This window comes from Mytilus californianus, unplaced genomic scaffold (assembly GCF_021869535.1).
Source record: "Mytilus californianus isolate M0D057914Y unplaced genomic scaffold, xbMytCali1.0.p SCAF_3, whole genome shotgun sequence".
Classification (NCBI taxonomy): domain Eukaryota; kingdom Metazoa; phylum Mollusca; class Bivalvia; order Mytilida; family Mytilidae; genus Mytilus; species Mytilus californianus.
This window is the reverse complement of record NW_026262679.1, coordinates 13,357,357-13,384,955: the sequence shown is the minus strand read 5'-3', so window position 1 is coordinate 13,384,955 and position 27,599 is coordinate 13,357,357. Positions and strand designations below refer to the sequence as shown.

The 27,599-nt window shown below is 33.4% G+C and overlaps 1 protein-coding gene across 4 annotated transcripts in view; it reads right to left on the bottom strand.

Annotated features, from left to right (window-relative positions):
- The window catches only part of LOC127732951 (furin-like protease kpc-1), an 88,327-nt gene that overhangs the window by 30,695 nt on the left and 30,033 nt on the right, over window positions 1–27,599 (bottom strand). For all 4 annotated transcript variants that reach the window (XM_052242173.1, XM_052242176.1, XM_052242174.1 and 1 more), the window contains exons 4-5: window positions 25,528–25,656; window positions 327–403 (exon numbers count right to left, since the gene is read on the bottom strand). In XM_052242173.1, the coding sequence (XP_052098133.1) occupies window positions 327–403; window positions 25,528–25,656 (206 nt within the window). The remainder of the gene's footprint in view (window positions 1–326; window positions 404–25,527; window positions 25,657–27,599) is intronic.

The following is a 27,599-nucleotide window of genomic DNA, read 5'->3' as shown; positions in this document are numbered from 1 at the left end:
TGAAATCTTATTTTTGTTGTCTGTGATATAGGAATACTTACCCATTTTCATTGGTGTAATCAAATCTGGATTGACTGTTAACATAAAGAAACACTTACCCATTTTCATTGGTGTAATCATATCTGGACTGACTGTTAATATAAAGAAACACTTACCGATTTTCATTGGTGTCATCAAATCTGGACTGACTGTTAATATAAAGAAACACTTACCTATTTTCATTGGTGTAATCAAATCTGGACTGACTGTTAATATAAAGAAACACTTACCTATTTCGATTGGTGTAATCATATCTGGATTGACTGTTAATATAAAGAAACACTTACCTATTTTCATTGGTGTAATCATATCTTGGTTGAGGATCTGGATCATGATTGTTGACATCATAACTTGCTTGTCCATCCTGTAAAAATATAGATACATTATCGAATTAGTTTCCATTTGAAAACTGTACTATTTTCCCTAAGTACAAAGGGAAAGAAATGTTCTACCTGTAGGCAGCTCATGGCAAAAATAATCTTCCATCTGTCCTTTACAAATTAAAACAGAAAATTCAGCATCTCATTAAAAAATAAAACTATTCAAGCCTTGATGATGTTGCTGAATCTCTGTTATACATCAATACAATACCTGTTATATCTTATGTTCTATAAGTTTTAAAAAAGACAACATTGCTGCCAGACTACATAGCATTTTATAATAATGACCCGTCCTAATCGCTTTTCAGGATTAACCATCATCACTACATCAGGTACAATCAAATCCATTACTAGAAATTCAAGGATGTATAAATACTTGAATACTTGATGAATTGTGTACCCATAAGGGAACTATTATAAATTACCAAACTCTGATAAAAGTCACTTATATAAAAACAAGGAGATGTAGTATTATTTATTGCCAATGAGACAACAATCCACCAAAGACTAAAGGACGAGACAACAATCCACCAAAGACTAAAGGATGAGTATGTACATAACTATAGGCCTATTCACAATTTTACAAAAGATCTTACAAAAAAATCAATAAAAGAGGTCCCCTACTAAATGGTCAAGCTGTTTATCAGGATGTTAGATTGTCAATTTTTTTTAAATCTCCAAAATCAAAACAAATTTTCCCAGTATGCCCATTAAGCTCTCTATATTCTAATTTAGTACTAGTGAATAATTCCGTTTTCAAATATTGCCAAGTAACTAAACCAAATTACAACCAGTGTGGGTTTCTTGCATACTACTGATAAATTGATAAGTCCAATGTTACTCAACAAGATTTCATTGAATCTGGCAGAAGTCAATACTTTGACATTGAACATTATTACAGGCAATGAATTGGTCTCATGCAAATAACTAATGACTTATTTTAGCACTACTTTAGATGTCTGCCAAAATTGGTGCAGATATTTGGAGGAATATGCGTCCTTCAATTAATACCTCACACTAAGCAAAAAGTTAGCAAGCTCAATAACAATAGCTCCTTGTAAGAAAGATAACTATTATAAAGAGTATGCATAGAGGTCACTTTTTAAAAGTTTGAAACAGGAAAACAACGCTATATGGATTGCACCTTTTTCAATGAAAGATAACTCTTGTAATACAGTATGAAAATGAGATTGTTTTTTTTTCCACAAAGAAATACAACTCTTGTAATGACAAACAGGGAAATACTACATTATTCCAAGTATAAAGACAACTCATGCAACATCAATAGAGGTAACTTTTGATGAGATTGTAAATGATCACATAGAACCACTTCTATCTCTGATGGATTAAATCTAGATGTCAATGACCAAAATGATTTTGTGCTGATTTTTTTCAATTGATTAAAGTTGGCAGAAGATCCCAGAAGGAAGACTTTTTTCAACAAACAAGAGATCAGTTCTTCAGATAAGACATGATGTCTTAATATCAAATCATGATTCCTTGTCAATAATGTGTTTTCTATCAAAATAGAAAGGTGTACAATACTGATGTACTTAACCAAGCAGGCTAGACTATGGGTGAGAGTGGGTTAAACATCTGTTGTTTGTCTTTACTCAATAAAATATAAAAATAGGAAAGATGTTTTATCTTAACAGAGTTCAAATGGTAGGTGCAGTCATATCTCTATAACACTTGATACTAATTTACTGATTTCTGAGGTCAAACAGTCAACTATGGTACCAAAATAGTACTGATAATATATACAGAAAGTGTAGACTAATCAAGGAAGGCTTATCATTAAAATTTCAAAAACCTGCTCATTCTATGACAATATAGTACTGTTCTAAGTACATTTGTGGTATACAACTGCGGAAACAAATCAAAATTCCTTGCTTCTTTCAGACAAAACTTAAAGCGCATTTGTTTGGCACTCATACCACATCTTCCTATGTCTATAAACGATCACGCGCATAGTCATTTAATCCATTTGTTTCTTACATTTTTTGGTCAACGTTGACATCGTTCAAATAAACGATGTACATGCACAATAGTCGCATAGTCGTTGATCGTTTATTGTTGAGACGTATAAACGATAAATTTGTTTCTGCATCTGTCGATGAAATAATTACAAGCACGTGTTGTTTTTTGCAAAGTCTTGGTCATTCATTGGCCCCACTTTTGCCTGTTTGTTTACGGAGTGTGTATGAATCTATTTCTGTCTCACTTTGTGGAGTTGATAAAGGTCATTAAATGATGAATTTGTTTCTAGCAGCTTAACATTGACTAAATGATAGTCATCGATGACAAAATTTCGGGTTAAAAACAAATGCACTCTTAGCTGTCAGTACTAGCTGTCAGTAACTGTTAGTACTTTACAGATCTTTACTAAGTGCCTTTTTTGTTGTGGTATGTATAGATACGCTGCCACATTCTGTCTGTGTTTTCGTTAGATGTTTTCTGCTTTGTATCGATCTGTTGAGTTAAGCCCTTTTCAACTGATCTTTATAGTTTGTTCTTATGTTGTACTTTTACACCACTGTCCAAGGTTAGGGGAAGGGTTTGGTGCCAGCAAACTAGTTTAATTCCGCCACATTATATATGTGCCTGTCCCATGTGCAGCTTAATACGACCGCAGAGGTCAAACCCTGAACAGTTGGGGCAAGTATGGACACAACATTCAAGCTTGATACAGCACTGAATTTGGATTGTGATTAAATATTTGACACAGCATAGGTTTCTTACACAGAATGAATGTGGTCTTAGAACTTAAAAAAATTTAATTTACCTATTCAAACCATATCATTATTATTTGCTTTAATATATAAATCAGAAATAACCAATTTTAAATGGAAAATTTTAAAGAAAAAAAAGGGAAAAAAAATCCCCCCCCCCCCCCCCAATTTTTTGAACCCTCTTATGATTCATCACCCCCAAACTCAATACCAGCCTTCCCTTTGTGGTATGGTACCTTGCAGTACAATTTCAGAGAGATCCATACACTTGAACACAAGTTATTGTCTGGAAACTAGAAAAAATGCTTGTTTTTAGGCCCCTTTTTGGCCCCTAATTCCTAAACGTTTTGGGCAATTACCCCCAAACTCAAACCCAGCTTTCCCTTTGTGAAATGGAACCTTGTAGTACAATTTCATAAAAATCCATACACTTACAAACAAGTTATTGTCCTGAAACTAGAAAAATGCTTGTTTTTTGCCCCTTTTTGGCCCCAAATTCCTAAACGTTTTGGGCAATTACCCCCAAACTCAATCCCAGCTTTCCCTTTGTGATATGGAACCTTGTAGTACAATTTCATAAAGATCCATACACTTACACACAAGTAATTGTCCTGAAACTAGAAAAATGCCTGTTTTTTGCCCCTTTTTGGCCCCTAATTCCTAAAATTTTGAGGCAATTACCCCCAAAATTAATCCCAGCCTTCCCTTTGTGGTATGGTACCATGCAGTACAATTTCAGAGAGATCCATACACTTGAACACAAGTTATTGTCTGGAAACTAGAAAAATGCTTATTTTTGGCCCCTTCTTGGCCCCTTATTCCTAAACATTTTGGGCAATTACCCCCAAAATCAATTCCAGCTTTCCCTTTGTGATATGGAACCTTGTAGTACAATTTCAGAAAGATCCATACACTTACACACAAGTAATTGTCATGAAACTAGAAAAATGCTTGTTTTTTTTGCCCTTTTTTGGCCCCTAATTCCTACAATTTTGAGGCAATTACCCCCAAAATGAATCCCAGCATTCCATTTGTGATATGGAACCTTGTGGTACAATGTCAGAGAGATCCATACACTAACACACAAGTTATGTCTGGAAGTTACAAAAATGCTTATTTTTGGCCTCTTTTTGGCCCCTAATTCCTTAACCATAACCCCCAACCTTCCTTTTGTGGTATTGAACCTTATGGTAAAATTTCATAGAGATCCATTCACTTAAACTAAAGTTAGAGTGCGAAAACCAATGTGTCTTCGGACGATGACGATGACGACGACAACGCCAATGTCATACAAATATACGACCGCATTTTTTTGCGGTCGTATAAAAACAAATTCAACTATTTACACCAAGCGTTTTTTTTTTATTAACAAGCACTTAGCTCTATCCTTAAAATTTCTATGATTCTACATCAAATATTCCCATCAAGATTCAGTTATATAAGACCTGACATGTCTATAAGAAAATGAAGAAGACATTTTAACCAACATATAACATATCATCAATATTCTGTACCCATCATGTCTGATGTACTCCTATAGATTTTTCTGTCAAACATGATAAATTGCCCCATCTCCAAGGCAAGAAATTATATGGTTAAAGCTGGAAGATACCATGGATCAATAACTAAAATTGTGTTAAAAATGGAAATTAATTTCACAACAGAAAATAAAAATATGGTACATTAGGTTACCTTTAGTATTCAATTGCATTCTTTTGTAAGGTTGAAATCATAAATTATAGATCTTATAAGCTATTAACTTGTCAATATGAAGTAAAAAAAAAATCATAAAAATCTTTTAAAAATGATTATTGCCTTCTATTGTAGATCTTAAAATCTTTATATTAAATCTTAAGTGTCCCTCTTCTCTTCAAAGTGAAACAATAATTAAACTGTTTGTAATGACTGAATAAAGAATATCTATAGATAATATGTAATAACCTTTCTGCTTTTCAACTCTTCAAAAACAAATTTATTGATCATAATCTGTTACATGTTCTTGAGCAGTACAAAATCTAGGCATTGTTTCAACACCCCAGTTGCATCCTCATCTTACTGAAATATTTTTGTACTCTTCAAATAGTTTATACAAATCTACCTTCTGTATCTTTTAACTATTCATATACTTCCAGAAGCAAAAAGTCTGTAATGACTTATCTATTTCATTATTAAAGCTATGATTAACCAACCATTGTTTTCACTGGAAAAACAAGAGTTTCAGGTAAATTACTTTGTAATTACATTAAAAACCACATACAGAGAGAAACTACTTTTTCCCTTTCAGCTCAAAGCAATATTTCCGTGAAAGCGGTTATATATCGCCAAGAGTTCGTCACTTACCAATGTTATAAGATGTTTTCGCAATTATCACCAATGACTACATAATGATCAATTATTTACATCATTAATTTTTAATTGTGCTACAAATGCTGAAATAGCAATTACTAGAGAAAGCCAAAAGATAATACAAACAGTAATACTTTGTAGCTCCTCACATAAAACACACTTTCATATTTGCTTATGTAACATGTTATTACATACAACAAGTTCTTTGGTTGTTTATGTATTGGATAAGATATACAACCATCAAGTAAATATACTGATACTTGTATTACTGATCCTTTTATCTTATCATTCTCTATCAACAACTCTTGGTTCACATCCAGACAGTTCTTTCTCTCCAGGTTAATTTAAATTTGAATTAAGATATAAAAAAGAGAAGGTTGTCAAAAGGTGATAAGACAACTTTAAAGATGATACTTTTCTAAGATTGGCCTGTTTTCATTAGCTGACTGGGCTGATAAGGTTCCATATCAAAGTAATAATCTATATTAGTATAATCTGCTTACATGATTTAAAACAGAAAAGACCTTGAGGGGTCTAAATATTTACTAGAATAACTTGTTGGTAACAACAGACATAATTATTACATCACACATCTTTGCTGTTTAAACAGTGAAAGTTTTTCACCATCTGACTTTGTGGTCATGAACATACTAATAAATATTTTTTTTGCAAACTTATTCCACAGAGAAGAGTAGAAGTCCTGTAACTTTTTGGCTGTAAGAGAATATAAAATAACCCTTAATATTTAAAATTCAAATTTACACAGAAAAAAAGTGTCAGGATAGTATATATTAAGTGATGATAGTATTTTTCTTAACAGCTTGCCAAATATTTGCTTTGTTGTCTGAGAAAAGTCACTACTATGAATCGTATAATCTGCTAGGTCATGTTGATAGTAAGATTCTGTTCTTGAGAAGTCCTTCAACATTTACTTTGAGCAGTGATGATGCTCCTGTGTTGATTTTGGCAGTAAGTGTGATGATAATTGTTCCTAGCAGATTAACATGAAGTTTATCTTGTAGTCAAAGAAAAGCATACTTGTTTCATGCAGATAATCAAGTGGGTTAGTGATACTTTGATGTTTATTCTGCCTTGTTAATTTTGGTTGGTCTTCTTGATCAGTATTTCCTAGCTACACCCTTGCTTCATTTTCAATTTATTTCTACCATTATTAATTCCATGGACAGAAGTCTAATTCTAGCATTATATCTCTGATCTCTCAAGTATCAATTCTGTACCATGGCAACACAGGACAATGAAGGTCAAAATGGAAAACCTAAGTAAGGATTAATGTAGATTTACTGAGGTGAAATATGATCAAAATAGAAATGGAAAATAGGACATAAGAATATATTTTAAATATGAGGTCTATATGTCAGTCGAAACAAATCACACTCACTAAAATACATAGTCAACTTGAAAAGCAATAATGAGAAAATCAAAGTCTACAAGGGGCAATAAAATAGCTATTGTCATCCAGTGTAATTATCATAAATATTGCATTATTATTGTTATACTGGGTTCACATGTGTTTTTAGAATGATGACAATAGGTCAGGATAACACAGGTGAACAAACAACAGGAATGATTCCAGGAAAAGTGTGATGCTTATCTCCTAGACAAACAATCTGTAATGGACAATTTTAATATTAAGTAATGACCAATTAGATAGATTCTGGAGACAGAGGAGATACAGATTTATAATCAATCCTGTGGAGACTGAAAGCTTAAAAGGTCAAATAAAATAAAACAGAATAATGTAGGCATTAGGTCCTTATGTAATTAGAAAGTTAAGTTCAGAGAAGACAAACAGAAAATAGGTTTAGAAAGAATGGCATTGGTAGTCATTCTCTATCAAGTACACAGGAGGCAAATAGAAAATAGGTTTAGAAAGAATGGCATTGGTAGTCATTCTCTATCAAGTACACAGGAGGCAAATAGAAAATAGGTTTAGAAAGAATGGCATTGGTAGTCATTCTCTGTCAAGTACACAGGAGGCAAATAGAAAATAGGTTTAGAAAGAATGGCATTGGTAGTCATTCTCTATCAAGTACACAGGAGGCAAAAAGAAAATAGGTTTAGAAAGAATGGCATTGGTAGTCATTCTCTATCAAGTACACAGGAGGCAAATAGAAAATAGGTTTAGAAAGAATGGCATTGGTAGTCATTCTCTGTCAAGTACACAGGAGGCAAATAGAAAATAGGTTTAGAAAGAATGGCATTGGTAGTCATTCTCTATCAAGTACACAGGAGGCAAAAAGAAAATAGGTTTAGAAAGAATGGCATTGGTAGTTATTCTCTATCAAGTACACAGGAGGCAAATAGAAAATAGGTTTAGAAAGAATGGCATTGGTAGTCATTCTCTATCAAGTTCTCCTGGACTATACATATACAACATAAATGTCTGAATAATTTTAATAAATGATATTTTCTACACAGTACATAAACTCCAAATATAGAATGGGTCAATCAACTCTTATATCCTCTCATGCTATGCAGACATCACTCAAGAAGGAAAACCAGATTCTGCTAAAAATGCCACAATAGGAGGGTATGAGAAAGTATACAAATCCTAGTATTCTGAGGAAGTCAATGCCACAATAGGAGGGTATGAGAAAGTATACAAATCCTAGTATTCTGAGGAAGTCAATGCCACAATAGGAGGGTATGAGAAAGTATACAAATCCTAGTATTCTGAGGAAGTCAATGCCACAATAGGAGGGTATAAGAAAGTATACAAATCCTAGTATTTTGAGGAAGTCAATGCCACAATAGGAGGCTATGAGAAAGTATACAAATCCCAGTATTCTGAGGAAGTCAATGCCACAATAGGAGGTTATGAGAAAGTATACAAATCCCAGTATTCTGAGGAAGTGAATGCCACAATAGGAGGGTATGAGAAAGTATACAAATCCTAGTATTCTGAGGAAGTCAATGCCACAATAGGAGGGTATGAGAGAGTATACAAATCCTAGTATTCTGAGGAAGTCAATGCCACAATAGGAGTGTATGAGAAAGTATATAAATCCCAGTATTCTGAGGAAGTCAAAGAATCAAACATTGTCAATTCCTCTTGTGTTCACTCATATGAATAATTTTGGTTTAAAAAATATTTTATTCAATAAATCAAATCATGATATATATAAGATAATACATTATAAACAATAGAATCCAGAAAAAAACAACATTGTGTATCTAATCTGTCTCCAAAACTATTTTCCTATAGATTAACTGAGATCCCTGTTAACCTCTGTTATGATAGAAGATATATAAAACCCAACAAAATACAGCATAAAAAAAACCAAAAAAAAAACCATTAGAATTTTTTATTAACATCACTATATCATCCTCTTACTAAGATGAGTTTAATGGTAAGGGAATTGATTTAACCTTGAAAATCTTTATTGCTGATTCAAAAAGGCATTTCACTAACATGATACATTCACTTAAACATAAGATGACAATGGTCAATACTGAATCATTAAGAATCAGTAATCTATATATTATTTATTTCCATAAGGGATGGAGAAAAAAGTGTGATTCAGAATTGTATGCTATAGATCTAGTCATTGGGTGGTGATCATCAAACCATGGAAGTATTATACTTCCATGATCAAACTAACTAATATTGTTTTATTGACCTTACTCAAACTGATTGCTAAATTGATTTCATTAATATCAATTATTTCATTCCTTATAACTTATAAGAATCAACCTCGTCTGGGTCTTTTAATGAATACTAATATTCATATGTATAATTTATGTATGCCAAAGTCTGGACATCTTCAGAATCAATATAATCTTATTCAATGTTATATAATATTTGTAACTTGTTTATAAGATCAAACAAGTGATATATCTGCCTTGTTTACAAGACCAGATAGGTTTAAAGATTAGATCAGGAAGCTTAATTATTAAAATTTAACATCCTGAATGAATAATCATTGTTTTTAAATTGTAACACCTGCCATTATAAAACTTTAAAGTAAATTTTAAAAATATTTTACAGAAGATTATGAAAAGATTGACCTAAAATCTGTCCAGACAGTTTCACATGTATACTTTTTGCAATTTCTGGGAAGGATATCTTATTTAAACAAAGGAATCAATCTTTAAGCTGTGAATACTACCTGCAGACATGCTATATTATGCAGTTGATATTATATTCATTATCAATTATCAAAGCAAAATAAAAGCCACAATAAAAGTGAAAAGATAAATGTAGAAAATTTGGAGATTTTGTTATGACAAGACATTATCTATGTTGGCTCTGTTCCCTACCAAAGTGTGAATGTGATTTCATGGTGTACTGCTATCAATAAAAAGATCTGGAACAAAGATAGGAGGATGTACAACTGCACCTTCTGAAGGCTCGCTTAGTAGATATATACAGATATTTTGGTTAACCATATTGAACTGATCTTTTTATATACATGTATTCCTCACAACTGTTCATTTGTTAATGAATCTTGTAAGTTCAACCCCCTCAAAATCTGTCAGATGGATTTCTATGAAATTTCATAAGAAGGGTTAAGTACCATGTATGAAGATAAGAATAAAGCAGATTAACAAAATATACACAAGTATTTCCTATCAATACATTAATATGGTGTGTAGGATTGATACCAGTCTATCAGCTCAATCAAAGTATCTCATTTTCTTTGGTTTGGGTTTTGCTTAAGGATTCTAATTAATTTTTTTTTTTGAGTGGGGGGGGGATGTTATTTCTTCTTTCTTTTTTTTAGTGTTCCACTAGACCATATTGTTAACTGTGTGTTTTGTATGAACTTGTGTCCTTATGTATTAAGCATAATATCATATTGCAGGTGTAATAAGTTTTTCTCGATAAAAACAATACCAACTATGTAGCTTAACTGAAATAGTAACCACACAGAAATGATATCAAAATAGTCTAGCTTCACACTGACCAACAAGTACCACTCTGTATGTGAATCGCCCACTATCAAAGTAACCTTCAAATCTTAAATGGTGGTTCCAATTTATGTCATGCTGAGAATAGCATCTGGAACAATAAAACTGTACACAAATCTACATAAATTGCAATAAAAGCAAACCATTTAGTTAAACCAATTAAATTTGTTATTATCTCTCATCTTTGCTCATAAAAAAGATTCCTTATCTTTCAGAGATGATATAGATGTCTGTTGAATTATCATTTTACAGATATAAGTACATAGTACTTAGCTAGTAGTTTGAGTCAAGGTACTAAAATCACTGTGTGGAATATCTTGTAAAGATACTACCCAGTAAGATATACTGATATCACCCACTTAGATCCAATAAATAGAATTCCTTAAGGAAGATGTACCTCCTGCTTTTACAACAAGGCATGATAAAACTTTCAAATGGAATAAATCTTTGTTATCTATACCTCTGAATGTTATATTTGCTTAGATTTCCAGAAATCTCATTATTTTGTCAAGAGTTCCCTTCCAGAAATGAGTAGTTTTAGGTTTTTTCTCCAAATGTACCTCACATATGACCATGATTGTTTGATATATTGATATTGTCTGAAAATTACACAGCATCAACTGTGCACAACACAGCAGTGTAAATATTGTTTACACCTTTAGTAAATCAAAATAATTTTCAACTGTCTCCCAAAACACCGGTGTGAATGTTTATAGTTCACACCTTAAGTAAATCAATCTACTCAAAATGTCCCCAACACACCAGTGTGAATGTTTAAAGTTCACACCTTAAGTAAATAAATCTATTCAAAATGTTCCCAACACATCAGTGTGAATGTTTATAGTTCACACCTTAAGTAAATCAATCTACTCAAAATGTCCCCAACACACCAATGTGAACGTTTATAGTTCACACCTTCAGTAAATCTATCTATTTCAAATGTACCCAACACACCAGTCAGCAGTGTGAATGTTTATAGCTCAGACCTTTAGTAACTCAATCTACTTCAATGTCTCCATGCAACACATCAGTGTACATGTTTATAATTCACACCTTCAGTAAATCCATCCACTTCAAACGTCTTCATGCAACACATCAGTGTGCATGCTTATAGTTCACACCTTTAGTAAATCCATCTACTTCAACTGTACCAACCAACAAGTGGCTATGTTTAGTTCACACCTTTAGATTCTAATTAATACCATTACATCTATTATAATCTACAAATCAGTTCTTCTGTTTGTATCACACCCTCAGCTATTTGTATAAAATACTGTTCTTTAACATTAACTAACAAATAAAAGTACACGATTGTTTTTAAATCCTAATCGTCTGACATGGCTTCAAAACAAAGCAAATGTTTTAATTTACAGTTTAATTTGATGACACTCCTTCATTTTTACAAGCAAGGATTGAAATTTTCCTGTCCAAGCACTTGTGTTTTTTGAAGGGTTCATTCTCTGTTTAGTGCTTTTGGGGACTGTTGTTTGTTTGTCTTTAATTCTTATGTTTTCTTATTGCCCCCTGAAGGTCCTTGGTATCTTCTCCCCCTTTTCAAAAAGGCATTCATATCATTTTCCTTCACAAAGAAAAAGTCAAACTGGCAGTGAGACTTGCATGAACACCAGCCTTGAATCCACTTTCAGCAAGACCAGTTGGTCATTAAGAGTTTCCCACCCTTGAAATAACTTCCACTGTACAATACACTACAAAACATTTGTTTGCTTCACACCTTCACCTACTGTTTGGTTTGAGCGTTCTGATTAAGGTAAACATAGAAAAGTCTTCACATGTAAGAAATGAATACATATTTTTTTACATTCACATATTACACTAATTTCAATGTACTTCACAATTATTGATAATTTAAGACCAATCTGTACAACAATGGGAATGTTTATTTTAAACTTCTGACATTAAATTTGTAGCACAAGACTGGGGAATATGCTTTAATCTAAATGAACAATGCTTTACATCCTCATTTGAAGCATAGTACAAGAACAATACTGGTCAATGAAAAAAGCAAGTTTTGTATTGTAATTTTATAATTAAATGTACCAAAGGAGACAGAAAAACTGTGGACGATTAATCAAATTTAAATAAAAAATGTACCAGTATTCAATAATAATCACAGTCAAAGTCTTCTAACATTATACAACATGCTGATAGACACTCAATATGAAACATAAAAGCATTGATATCAGAAACAAAAAGCCTTAAGAAAACAATATACAGACATAAAGCAAATATAATGCCAACATAGAAAATAAAACCTCTCAAGCTCTCAACCAATGGTTCTTCTTGAAGTGCTTTCCGCATGGTAATAAATGATTAAATACAAAATAGATTTTATATGTAAATAAAACTTTGAACATCTTTTATATAAGTACAAATCAATAATTCCTCCCAGCTTAGGACAGGATCAAACAGAAAATTACAATCTTTTTCCAATATTTCCTGTTAAGCCATTATGGAATCCAGCCTTGACTATGAAAAAAAGGTCATAAAAATAAAACATAAAAAATAGGACAGTACTCCCTGCAGCTGTAACTGTCACATTGAGGAATGAAGGTTAACATTGAACTTTGGACATCAAATCAATACCAATAGTTTCCAAAGAAAGTACAAAAGATGCCAAGTTGACAAATATATCGTCAAATAAAGATTGATTACAGAATGAGAATTTCATTTTGTCACTAAGTTGTCCTTATCAAACTATGCTAAAAACAAAACAATAAACCTTTCAATATAAAAATCAGGAGATGTGTGGTATGATTGCCAATGAGACAATTATCCATAAATATGTAAGCAATTACAGGTCACTGAACAGCCTTCAACAATGAGCAAAACCAATACCTTATAGTAAGCTATAAAGGGCACCATGATGACAAAAGTGATTTAATTCAGAAGAGACTACAAATCACCTGATTTATACTACAACAATAAAAGAAGAACAAAGATATTAACCAAAGACAGCTACTGGATTACCTAGGAACAGGTAACCCGAATAATTCAGTCCCTCCCCGTGATCGACTCTCCCACTCGCGAGGGCCTGAATTCTTTATACAATAAAAACGTGTCACGAATCCAGGATTTTGATTGGTGCTCTCTGTGAGAGAGAGCCAATCAGCTAATAGCTCAATGTTATCGAGATAGGTAAATCCCGAGCTAATTCCGAATGATTATTTGACGATTTTTTATTGACAAGGCCTTCAGGCGTTAATGTAGCCATCATAGAGCAGTGGAATATAACGACTGAATTATTCGGGTTAAGGAACAGGCACATATAGAATGAGGTGGAGTTAAACATGTTTGTGAGCACTCAAACCTCCACCAGGGATGCAGTGGTGTAACAACAAAGAAACAAGAATATAAGTGTCAACTGGACACCATGCTCCACTAACACTATATATATCACATTTCTATACTCAGTGAACCATAAAATCTAAGTCAAAACCTTTTTGACATACATTTTAAAAAGTCAAAATCATAATAAACATGTGCACTAAGTTTGATGTATCTACAGTAAACTTTAACCTGATACGTCCTATGAGCAACTCGTCAGAATGCTACTAACAATGAAAAAAACAAATAACAAAAAGTACTGATCTAAGAATAATCGCTAGTTCAAAGTTCAATATCAACTAATGACTGTTTACAAAAGGGTGAAAATGGTTAAAAGTGCAAAGCTACATTGAATAATTGGTTTAGGTTTGAAACAAATGGAAAAAGTTTAGTACTTGCACTGAAAACATGCCGTCAGTGGTATGAATATTTTACGGCTAATGAACATAGCACTGCTGAAATAGACATTTTTACAAAACAAATATACAGTAGTACTACATAAGATTAACATTATCAATGATCCATGTAAATGAGGGTAAGGTCAGATGAGCTCTGTCAAATAGACATGTACATCATGCAATCATCCCATACAGGAAATAACCTATTGCTTATAGTATCTTAGAAACAGAACTTCAACTGAACCTACCATACGGACATGTACACCCTACATTCATTCCATACACCAAATATGGACCTACAGCTTTAAGTATCCTGACCATGAAGACTTCTTGATCACTGATCCATAAAATGAGGGGGAGGTTAGGTGAATCCTGTCTGACTTACATGTAGACCTTACAAGGATCCCATATACCAAATATAGATACCCAGTTACTCCTAATAAGTGACAAATTAACATGACAAGAAGCAGTTGCTGAACCACGTAAATGAAGTCAAGGACAATGGACATATGACAGATAGAAACTTAGTAACATAATGCATCTGTAAATAAGGTATGAAGCATCCAGGTCACCTTCTGATATATGAAGTTTTATACTAATAGTTTAAGCAGTCTTTATCACCCCCAGCTGCCATATTAGCATCCCTATGTCTTGCATTCTGTGACTTTCTGCACAGGCAAGACAATCAATCAGAGTTTTGGTTCAAGAAACTAATTTTCTGCCATACACTAGATAAGAAACTTACAAAATACAAATGTCCATTAATATTTTTAAAATTATTATCTTATATATATATATATATATATTTCAATTTTGCTTATAAATATAAAACATACAGTAACATTCATTGCATTATAAAAATGTGTACTTGTGTGACTTGTGTGTGATTTAACAAGAAAAAAAAATAGATCTTGCTTAAATTTGGTAACATTCCTGTTATTGTAAATAGAAGCAGCAATGATCTGTGTTCCTGCTCATTACCAAACTATTGATACTTATTTGTTTACATCTACTGTACTAGTCATAGTGAATACACTAGAGTTTGTAGATTTAACAGTAATAATTACAATCCCAGAAGCCAATGTTTATTTATACAATAGGTGCCAATTGTTATTATTGTGCATCAGAACGGGTCATCAAGCCCTCTTAATTATTAACCTGATAAAAAATACATAACATATAACTTTTGAGGTTCCTAACTCAGCTCCATTTGTTGATATATCAATGCTAAACGTGTCAAATTAATTCTAATTTGCTTCAGGGGAGATTCAAGTTATACATATATCAAATAATTTGTTCATCACCTGTAAACCAAAAATGATCAGTCATTTGTTCTAGCTGCTGTAGCTACCAACAAAGAACATGTACTTCTGTAGTTTAACATGACAGATTGTGATTGTATCTTTTGGTTAGGCAAGAGGTCACTAAGTATACTATGCAGTGATGTTTGCTGTAATTATATAAAAACAAACTGCAGCTAATTAGATCTGACAGGTTGATAGATAGGACCCCCTTTCACCTCTTCTATCATACCAGATTATCATGTGCTACAAACAAATTTTCTTTCAACAAAATAATGAAACAATTTAGAAAGGAAAATAGGCTTAGAGAAAGGTAGAAAACACTTAACAATGTATGGATCCTGGTGTTTGAAAATTTGGTTGATTGATTCTGAGGCGCTTTTCTGGATTTACCTTCATCTGGAACGCTCAAAGCCAAATATTTGAAAGCCAAGAATGTATAAGAACCGACACAGTTGAAGAGTTATATGACCAAAAAAGGGCCTAAAAATAATAGCCAAATCCATCCTAGGTCAACTTTGCCTGAGGGAGTTGAAACCATATTTAATGTGCAGTCACAAATATTTTAAGCATATTCATGCTTGAATTAACAGTTTTGGGAATTTAAGTTAAGAATTTCCCAAAAGATATGACTATTGGTTTTATCTATGAAGAGAATCAATTGGGAGATTGGCCAGAGTCTTAAATTTCACTTGTAGCAGACCACAAATGAATCCCTATGAAAAGTTCTTAAAAGGATTCTTAAATGTGCTGAGAGCCTTGGACTCTCTCTAGTAAGGTTCCTTCTGTACATCTTGACTGGTATTGTATTCCACCTTTTCCCATAAGTTTGGTATGCACTAGAGAGGATCTGAGTAAAACAACATTTGCAAGAAAGCAGAAAAGAGATACAGAAATGGCCGAAATGGGCATTGTGTCCTGTAACACTGCATGCATTAGAGCTGCAGTACTAGTTTGGAAAGTAGTATCATCCATGTTGCTGAAATATTTGGTACATAGTATATTATAAAAGGGTTAATGCACTAAAATATCCCTCAGATGAGTCAAGAGTAAGCTAGTACCATATAAGTAAATACTGCAGAGGACAATATTCCTCAATATTTAGTGCAATAACCCTATAGTATTCACCTTAGACAAATCTAACATTTCTACTTTCAAAGACTATATGTAGAAGTCTTAGGTGTCTTTGGTTATTTGTGTTGTTGGAATGCTGCCTCATTGGCATAAACCTCAAATCTTCATTCTTCAGATGAATATATTGTGCAAACCCAGTTCTGTATTTTGGGAATTGTGTCTATTTGTTTACTAAATTACGTGCTGTTTTCATTTTTTAATGTCATTGACATTCGCATATCTGAGAAATAAATCCATAAAAAATTTAAACATCACATTAAGAGAAGGTCATTGCCAATATCTTAATGATACTTTATCATGTAAGTGCTATAGAGCATTAGGTACTTGTATGTCACTGATGAAGTTATCTTATTCATGGACAGAACATTCTTACATGTTTAGAATGTTTAGTAGAACTGGATACAAAATATGGATTTATATTTCCCACTATGTATAAGCTGATAAAAAGTTAAAGATTTAATTAATTCTAACAGGTCATTATAAAACAATGCTTTCAATATCCTTTTTCTTTCTTATGATTGATAAAGTTTTTTCCGGATATAGAATCATATATGGATCAATATATCACTCAAAGTACCGAAGTACCGTAGCAGCATAATGAGAGGAATTTAAAGTTTATTCTCAAGATACTGTTTCTGCAATGTTAAGTCATCTATCCTTCTATCTTGAGGCAGTACTTTATAAGTTTTATTACATGCATTTGGGCTATTTCCTGTTCAACATTAATATCAAGCCCAAGTGTGTTATCACAGACGGAAATCTTGGTCATTACAGTTCCATGTATGTACATAAGAGTCTGTATTTACCACATAAACTTTTCGTTAAACAGTATCTCCAAGTCAGTACAAGATTCATCACTTACAAATACAAGTCAAAGACCTGTAAATGATACAAGCATTCTAATGATTCACAAAAGATTCTACAAAAGTAGGAGGCTATGCTAGTTAAACATGCAGATGAATTTAACTAAATGGAAATAGCTTTCAACAACAGTGATTAAAATCTGGAGTGAAATCCTGATGAAACTGATGAAAAAAGTAATTAATGATTATTACTCAATTCTGCTTCTATAATTAGTAATAGAAAACAACATTTAACAATATCCTGTTGAGACTAACCTACAGATAAACAAATATTTGAACAGTTTGAATTTTTGGAATTTTATCAGATAATACCTTGTAAATAGTTGATTTATACAATTTATACAATATATAAACTGTACCTGACCCAGCAAAATCAACGGGTATCTATCTTCAACAAATAAATAGTCAGGTTCTTAATACTGGACATTACTATATTCTACCCATTGAAATCACGACTTTAACAGTAACTGGACAAATAAACTATATAACAATAGTAAATACCTCTAGTATATTTTAAAAATAGCCTGGAAAAATTCTTATATTAAATCTTGTCACTGGGGTAGGACCAACATTTTTTATCCAATCCTCTTCAAATTTGTATGAACATTTCTGGTTACCCTTCCATAGCCATGATGGCACCTGAGATCACCCCCAGTTTTGCTCAGTCTATAGTTGTTTTTTTGTTATGTTGTGTGTACTGTTGTTTGTATTTTCATCGTTTTTCTTTTTTTGCCATGGCATTGTCAGTTTGTTTTTGACTTACGAGTTTGAATATCCCTTTGGTATCGAGAAAGCCTCTCTTTTCCACTCATCAATAGTTTGGATGAGGTTGATAATCACAAAAAAATCTGAAATGGGAGACAATGGGAGACATACATCCCATATTAATTCTTGTTGCAGGGAAAGAACCATTATTTTTTATGAGATCCACTTTAAATTTGTATGAAGGGCTCCACTTAATAAAACCTTTTCCATGGGAACTATCTTTAGAGAAGTTAACTTGTAAGAATAAAAATTCAACTTTGTAAAGTGTGTCTGCAGTGCATTTCTTTATTAACCTTCAATACGAATGCTCAAGTCCAAAAATTTGACAGCATAGGATGTATAACTTACGGAATACATGAGGTGACATGACAGCATAGGACTATAACTTACGGAATACATGAGGTGACATGACAGCATAGGACGTATAACTTACGGAATACATGAGGTGACATGACAGCATAGGACGTATAACTTACGGAATACATGAGGTGACATGACAGCATAGGACGTATAACTTACGGAATACATGAGGTGACATGACAGCATAGGACGTATAACTTACGGAATACATGAGGTGACATGACAGCATAGGACATATAACTTACGGAATACATGAGATGCCACATGCTCAAAAGGGACTAAAAAGATTAGCTGGTAAATTTTGCTGTTAAAGGTGAGGCAAAGATACCAAAGGGACATTCAAACTCATAAGTCAAAAATAAAACTGACAACGCCATGGCTAAAAAAGAGGAAGACAAACAGACAAACATTCAGTACACAAAACACAACATAGAAAACTAAAGACTGAGCACCACAAACCCCACCAAAAAGGTTTCAATACTGTAGTTTTCAAGATAATAGGTAAATGCACTATAATTTGTCAAAAAACATCATTCAAGGGAGATAACTCTTATAAAGAGTGGACTGAAGATTTCAACCATTTGACTCATTTGTAGGTCTTGTTTGCTGTTTAAAGTTTCTCTGTCTCTACTATAGTTTTCACCAAAAACACACTAAAAATGAGTCAATATTTTCACTGAAGTGAAATAACTCATATAAAGGGTCAACTGATGATTGTGGCCATATTAACTTATTTGTAGATCTGCTATAGCTGATCATTTTTGCTGTTAATGTTTCTCTATCTATTTTAGTTCTCAAGATTATATCCCAAATGCCAAAAAAAGATTAAAAAAAGTAATTTTAACAACTACTTTAAGGCAACAACTGACAATTATTGTCAATATGACTTATTTGTAAATCTTATTTTGCTGTTTACATGAAAATGCAAAAAATGGGAAAAACTGTCTTAAAAGGGCAATAACTCCTTTTAGGAGTTGACTGACACTTTTGGCCATTTGACTTATTTGTAGATTTGGACCTACTGGTAATTTTTTCTGATAACAACTTATCTCATCATACTGCTACAGTTTTCTCAATTTTAGCAAAAAATGCCAAAACTGGTAAAATTCATATATTAAGAGTTCTAAGCCTTTTGCATTGATTTTTTAGAAAGAAATGCACTTAAAGGTCAGACACCTATCTTCTTCCATTCAAAAGTTTTATCATATGTGTATTAATGTCTATGTCTGACCTTGGCATTCAATAAAAGTTAAAAGATTTGTCTCTTTCTTGTGAAGATTTGCATATTCTACATAACTGACCTATTCCTCTTGCAGTTTTGTAGTTCCAATGGTGTCATTAGAGTGCACAATATCAGGTTTTAAATTTTGTACAATTTTTCAGAAAACTACAGGTTGTTAAAGTATATAATTTTCTGTGAAAATTAAGTATGGCATTACTATTTGGTCTTCAACCTCCAGTGATTGTTGTCCAGCACCATGAATCAATCCCTAGTGATTGTTGTGCAGTGCCATGAATCAAACTCCAGTGATTGTTGTGCAGTGTCATGAATCAACCTCCAGTGACTGTTGTGCAGTGCCATGAATCAATCCCCAGTGATTGTTGTGCAGTGCCATGAATCAACCTCCAGTGATTGTTGTGTAGTGCCATGAATCAACCTCCAGTGATTGTTGTGCAGTGTCATGAATTAACCTCCAGTGACTGTTGTGCAGTGTCATGAATCGACCTCCAGTGACTGTTGTGCAGTGTCATGAATCAACCTCCAGTGACTGTTGTGCAGTGTCATGAATCAACCTCCAGTGATTGTTGTGCAGTGCTGTGAATCAATCTCCAGTGATTGGTGTGCAGTACCATGAATCAACCTCCAGTGATTGTTGTGCACCAGTATTTGTTGTGCAGTGCCATGAATCAACCTCCAGTGATTGTTGTGCACCAGTGATTGTTGTGCACCAGTGATTGGTGGGCAGTGCCATGAATCAACCTCCAGTGATTGTTGTGCACCAGTGATTGGTGTGCAGTGCCATGAATCAAACTCCAGTGATTGTTGTGCACCAGTGATTGGAGTACAGTTTCATGAATCAACCTCCAGTGATTGTTGTGCACCAGTGATTGGTGTGCAGTGCCATGAATCAAACTCCAGTGATTGTTGTGCACCAGTGATTGGTGTGCAGTGCCATGAATCAACCTCCAGTGATTGTTGTGCACCAGTGATTGGTGTGCAGTGCCATGAATCAACCTCCAGTGATTGTTGTGCACCAGTGATTGTTGTGCAGTGCCATGAATCAACCTCCAGTGATTGTTGTGCACCAGTGATTGTTGTGCAGTGCCATGAATAAACCTCCAGTGATTGATGTGCATGCCATGAATTGACATCCAGTGATTGTTGTGCAGGGCCATGATTCAGTATATATGCTTAATATGAAGAAGGACCTGCTTACCTTTCTGGAACACCTGATTTCAACAGTTTAAGTACAATTCTTGTGATCTAATCTGAACAAATGGCTGTTCTGTTTCTACTTTTCCATTCAGTTAATACAGGTAAAGGGCAAGAAAGACACTTAGGCTAAAAGATTCCATCTTGATCCCCAATGATTAAAAATGATACATGTCCATATGGTTTATTGGAAGATTTATCAACACAGTAAATTGGTAAGTATCCACTGGAGTTGTAAATACATCAAACATATCAATAGGAACCATTACTATCTATACAATTCTAAAGGTGTGTCAAGATAGTGTCTGTAGACCATGATAAGGAAATAACAATCCTGTTGCTGCTTTTTGTTGTGTTGAATGATATTATATTTCTATAGAATGAGCAAAAAATGCATTTTTCTAAACTTCTTAAACTATACCAAATTGGTTTATCATTGGCATGTTTGCAATAAATCAATTTCAGCAAAAATTTTCTACGATGTGACTGATAGGAACTCACATACATTTCTAAGATTATTGGTTTTTATCTGCTATGAAAGTAATATTGTTTTGGAGGTAGTGGATTTTCAGGTTTCGAGCCACATTATTTCATATCAAATGAAATATCCTACACATTTTCCATTGACTGACTCTGAATTTGTTAATCTTAAAACTTAAATCTAATAAAATGCTCCGCAGGGCGCAGCTTGATACGACCGCAGAGGTCGAACCCTGAACAGTTGGGGCAAGTATGGACACAACATTCAAGCTTGATACAGCTTTGCATTTGGATTGTGATTAAATATTTGACACAGCATAGGTTTCTGACACAGAATGAATGTGGTCTAAGAACATAAAAATTTTAAATTGGATATTCACCTATTATGGTCCAATATCCAAAATCTAAATACATGGTTAGATTCAGCATATCAAAGAACCCCAAGAATTCAATTTTTGATGAAATCAAACAAAGTTTAATTTTGGACCCTTTTGACCTCAATGTGGACAAAGTTGATAACGGGGCCCAAAAATCAAAAATATAAATACATGGTTAGATTCAGCATATCAAAGAACCCCATATATTCAATTTTTGTTGAAATCAAACAAGTTTAATTTTGGACCCCGATTTTGACCAACTTGAAAACTGGGCCCATAATCAAAAATCTAAATACATGTTTAGATTCAGCATATCAAAGAACCCTAAGAATTCAATTTTTGTTAAAATCAAACTAAGTTTAATTTTGGACCCTTTGGACCTTAATGTAGACCAATTTGAAAACGGAACCAAAAATTAAGAATCTAAATACACGGTTAGATTCGGCATATCAAAGAACCCCAATAATTCAATTTTTGATGAAATCAAACAAAGTTTAATTTTGGACCCTTTGGACCTCAATGTGGACCAATTTAAAAACGGGGCCCAAAATCAAAAAACTAAATACAAGGTTAGATTCAGCATATTAAAGAACCCCAAGAATTCAAGAATAAAACCCCATTGAAATTGGTCAAGAAATAAGCAATTTATATGAAGTATCTTCTTTTGCACAATACTGTGCAATTAAATATTTCTTGCTATTGCGCAATACTGTACAATTGACAATTTCTTGCTATTGCGCAATATTGTGCTATTGGATATTTCTTGCTATTGCGCAATACTGTGCAATTGAAGATTTCTTGCTATTGCGCAATACTGTGCAATTGAAGATTTCTTGGTATTGTGCAATACTGTGCAATTGAAAATTTCTTGCTATTGCACAATACTTATTATATAATAATTTAAACATCCTGTTTGGTGTGTATCTCATCTCCTACCATATCATTATTATTTGCTTTTAAATATAAATCAGAAATAACAAGAAAAAAAAAGGAAAAAAAGAAAAAAAAGGAAAAAAAAAAAATCCCCCCCCAAATTTTTTGAACCCCCTTATGATTCATCACCCCCAAACTCAATCCCAGCCTTCCCTTTGTGGTATGGTACCTTGCAGTACAATTTCAGAGAGATCCATACACTTGAACACAAGTTATTGTCTGGAAACTAGAAAAATGTGTTTTTTGGCCCCTTTTTGGCCCCAAATTCCTAAACATTTAAGGCAATTACCCCCAAACTCAAACCCAGCTTTCCCTTTGCGATATGGAACCTTGTAGTACAATTTCAGAAAGATCAATACACTTACACACAAGTTATTGTCCTGAAACTAGAAAAATGCTTGTTTTTTGCCCCTTTTTGGCCCCTAATTCCTAAAATATTGAGGCAATTACCCCCATCATCAATCCCAGCCTTCCCTGTGTGGTATGGTACCTTGCAGTACAATTTCAGAGAGATCCATATACTTGAACACAAGTTATTGTCTGGAAACAAGAAAAATGCTTATTTTTGGCCCCTTTTTGGCCCCCAATTCCTAAACGTTTCGGCAATTACCCCCAAACTCAATTCCAGCTTTCCCTTTGTGATATGGAACCTTGTAGTACAATTTCAGAAAGATCCATACACTTACACACAAGTTATTGTCATGAAACTAGAAAAATGCTTGTTTTTTGCCCCTTTTTTGGCCCCTAATTCCTAAAATTAGAGGCAATTACCCCCAAAATCAATCCCAGCATTCCTTTTGTGATATGGAACCTTGTGGTACAATGTCAGAGAGATCCATACACTAACACACAAGTTATGTCTGGAAGTTACAAAAATGCTTATTTTTGGCCCCTTTTTGGCCCCTAATTCCTTTACTGTTGGTACCATAACCCTCAAAATCAATCCCAACCTTCCTTTTGTTGTATTGAACCTTGTGGTAAAATTTCATAGAGATCCATTCACTTAAACTAAAGTTAGAGTGCGAAAACCAATGTGTCTTCGGACAACGCCGGACGACGCCAGACGACGACGACGACGCCAACGTCATACCAATATACGACCACAAAAATTTTTTTGCCATCGTATAAAAACCACAACCCAATAATTGTTTGACAAACTACGAAAAAATTGATAGCCATAAAGAAATTCTATCCACAGTATAATGATATCATCCTTGATTGAATTTTAAATAATTTTTAACAATATTTTCAATGGAATCTTAAAGAAATGGTGGGTATTGACTGTCAACAAATCAAATGTAAGTATTATACCAACCTATGCTCCCTGAACTGCACTCTAATGAATGGTCTCAGATTTATACATCATGGTAAAAAAGAAACCAACATTGTTATTTATACCGTCTCCAGAACCAAACTTAACAGAAAAACCATCAGAAGCACCCTCTTAAAAAAATATGAGCAAGGTTTTCCTTGACCCTTGCTTACTAACCAAATCTGGGGACACATTCCGTATATCGATAATACTAAAAAATAAAAATTCATAGTTGAAAGTTTTATATAACTGTAACATTAACTTTTGACCATAAGACCTCAAAATAAACAGGCTTTGTCCCTTTCCTATAATCTACCACTTGTATCAGTTTAAATCAAGTGTACCTCAAGTATTAACCAAGAAACAACAAATTGCAACTCATACCTCTTTATTTTCAGTCTTTTTAGACTTTAATTTAGCATCTGTGACCCTGACCTATGACCTAAAATTCAATAAGGTTTTTACCCTTCCCTGCAACTTTCTCAATCGTAAACCAACAAAGAAAACTTGAGCTATCATTTAGAAATTTTTTTCCCCTAAAAATATTGTATTTTTAGTACCAGCAACATTGAACATTTATCTATTGACCCCAAAATCAATAGGCTTCTTCCCCTGTCCTTTATTTTCAATTGATACAAGTTTCATTTTACTAAAGCAAGGCAAACTCAAGATTTTATCTGGAAAGCTTTTGTTTCAGACGACGAGCCAAAAAGACAGACAAAATTGAAAACAAAAATAAGCTATGACCCTTCTATGGAAAATTGAACTTCAACTGTATCATAACTTGGGCACATCATTCAGCTCAACCTGGAACTTATCAGTCACTTATTTGTGTGACCTAGCTGTTACAGTTCAGAAACAGAAAACAATAATATAATACTTTCTCATTCTTATTGACTGTATACTGTAGAAGCTTGTGTTACTGTAAGCTAGCTATTGTAAGCTAATCTCAAATTCAATTTTACAACAACAACAAAAAACAATAAAAAAGGATTTGTCTGTCTGCATTATAACATGAAATTTACAAAACAATATGAAACACAAACCATAATATGATAAAGCATATCTTAAAACTGGTGCTTCTAAGCACTGAATCTTTCTATTATCCCAGTCTATGTTAACAAACCAACACCTGTTAAAATCTCATATATGACTTAGATTTAAACAGGTGTAGACAAATAACATGCACATCTGTACAGCAAAACAACTGTACATCTCAACATCTTCTCTATGGCATCCAAGACTTCCATTCCAAATTTTTGACAGCAATTATTCTGCTTGAAAACTGACAGAACGAGAGAATCTGACAAGATTTCTGTCTATACTTGGTCTGACATTTCTGACATCACTTAACTTCATGTATATCAAATTAATTATACACTTTAAGTAAACTTACATAGTTAGTTTGTAAGTCTGGGTGATCTTTCTCTATTCCATCATCTAGAATGGTAACCACCACCCCTTTACCAGTCACACCCTGCTCCCAAGCACTTCTTACATTCATGTCCAAACCTCCTCCTCGACTCTGAAAATTAATGGAAAATTATCAGTACTAGCACTGTTCAAACATTTGCATTATCTTATAGATAATGTCTAGTGAAATATTCAACCTAAGACTTGTGACTATGTTAATATGTAGTGGAGTGTTCAACCTAAGACTTGTGACTATGTTAATGTGTAGTGAAGTGTTCAAACATTACTTGGGTCCTTAGAGTAAGACTAGTGACTATGTTAATGTATAGTGAAGTGTTCAAACATCTCTTGGGTCCTTAGAGTAAGACTAGTGACTATGCTAATGTGAAGTGAAGTGTTCAAAATTCTCTGTGATCCTAAGAGTAAGACTTGTGACTATGTTAATGTGCAGTGAAGTGTTCAAACATCTCTGTGATCCTAAGACTTGTGACTATGTTAATGTGTAGTGAAGTGTTCAAACATCTCTGTGATCCTAAATCTTGTGACTATGTTATTGTGTAGTGAATGTTTTCATACATCTTTGTGATCCTAAGACTTGTGACTATATTAATGTGTAGTGAAGTGTTCAAACATCACTGGGGTCTTAAAAGTAAAACTTGTGACTATGTTAATGTGTAGAGAAGTGTTCAAACATCTCTGTGATCTTAAAACTTGTGCCTATGTTAATGTGTAGGGAAGTGTTCAAACATCTCTGTGATACTAGGAGTAAGACTAATGACTATGTTAATGTGTAGTCAATTGTTCAAACATCTCTGTGATCTTAAAACTTGTGACTATGTTAATGTGTAGTGAATTGTTCAAACATCTCTGTGATCCTAAGAGTAAGACTTGTGACTATGTTAATGTGTAGTGAATTGTTCAAACATCTCTGTGATCTTAAAACTTGTGACTATGTTAATGTGTAGTGAAGTGTTCAAACATCTCTGTGATCCTAAGAGTAAGACTTGTGACTATGTTAATGTGTAGTGAATTGTTCAAACATCTCTAGATCTGTGATCCTAAGACTTGTGACTTTGTTAATGTGTAGTGAAGTGTTCAAACATCTCTGTGATCCTAAGAGTAAGACTTGTGACTATGTTAATGTGTAGTGAATGTTTTCAAACATCTCTGTGATCCTAAGACTTGTGACTATGGTAATGTGTAGTGAAGTGTTCAAACATCTCTGCGGTCTTAAGGCTTGTGCCCATGTTAATGTGCAGTGACGTGTTAAAAAATATTAATAATTCTAAGACTTGTGACTATGTTAATGTGTAGTGAAGTGTTCAAACATCTCTGTGACTCTAAGAGTTTGACTTGTGACTATGTTAATGTGTAGTGAATTGTTCAAACATCGCTTGGGTCCTTAGAGTAAGACTAGTGACTATGTTAATGTATAGTGATGTGTTCAAACATATCTTGGGTCCTTAGAGTAAGACTAGTGACTATGCTAATGTGTAGTGAAGTGTTCAAACATCTCTGTGATCCTAAGACTTGTGACTATGTTATAATAATGTGTAGTGAATGTCTTCAAACATCTTTGTGATCCTAAGACCTGTGACTATGTTAATGTGTAGTGAATGTTTTCAAACATCTCTGTGATCCTAAGACTTGTGACTATGGTAATGTGTAGTGAAGTGTTCAAACATCTCTGCGGTCTTAAGGCTTGTGCCCATGTTAATGTGCAGTGACGTGTTAAAAAATATTAATAATTCTAAGACTTGTGCAAATATTAATGTGTATTGAATAGTTCAAACTCTATTCAATCATCTTCATGATCATCAGAACAATATTTGGAATTACAATTAATTATGTCAGTTGATACAAAGGATTCAATGATTTTGTTTTATTAGGAGTGAAGTCTTCCTATGTCTGAATTCTTCTAGAATTTCAGCAGTTAAAGCCTTCTCCCCTATATATGCAATATCATATTGAATTTTAAAGAGTATAGACACTCTCACAGCACTGTGAACTGACCATTTATTGACTTTCTTGATAAACTAGAGGCTCTAAAGTGCC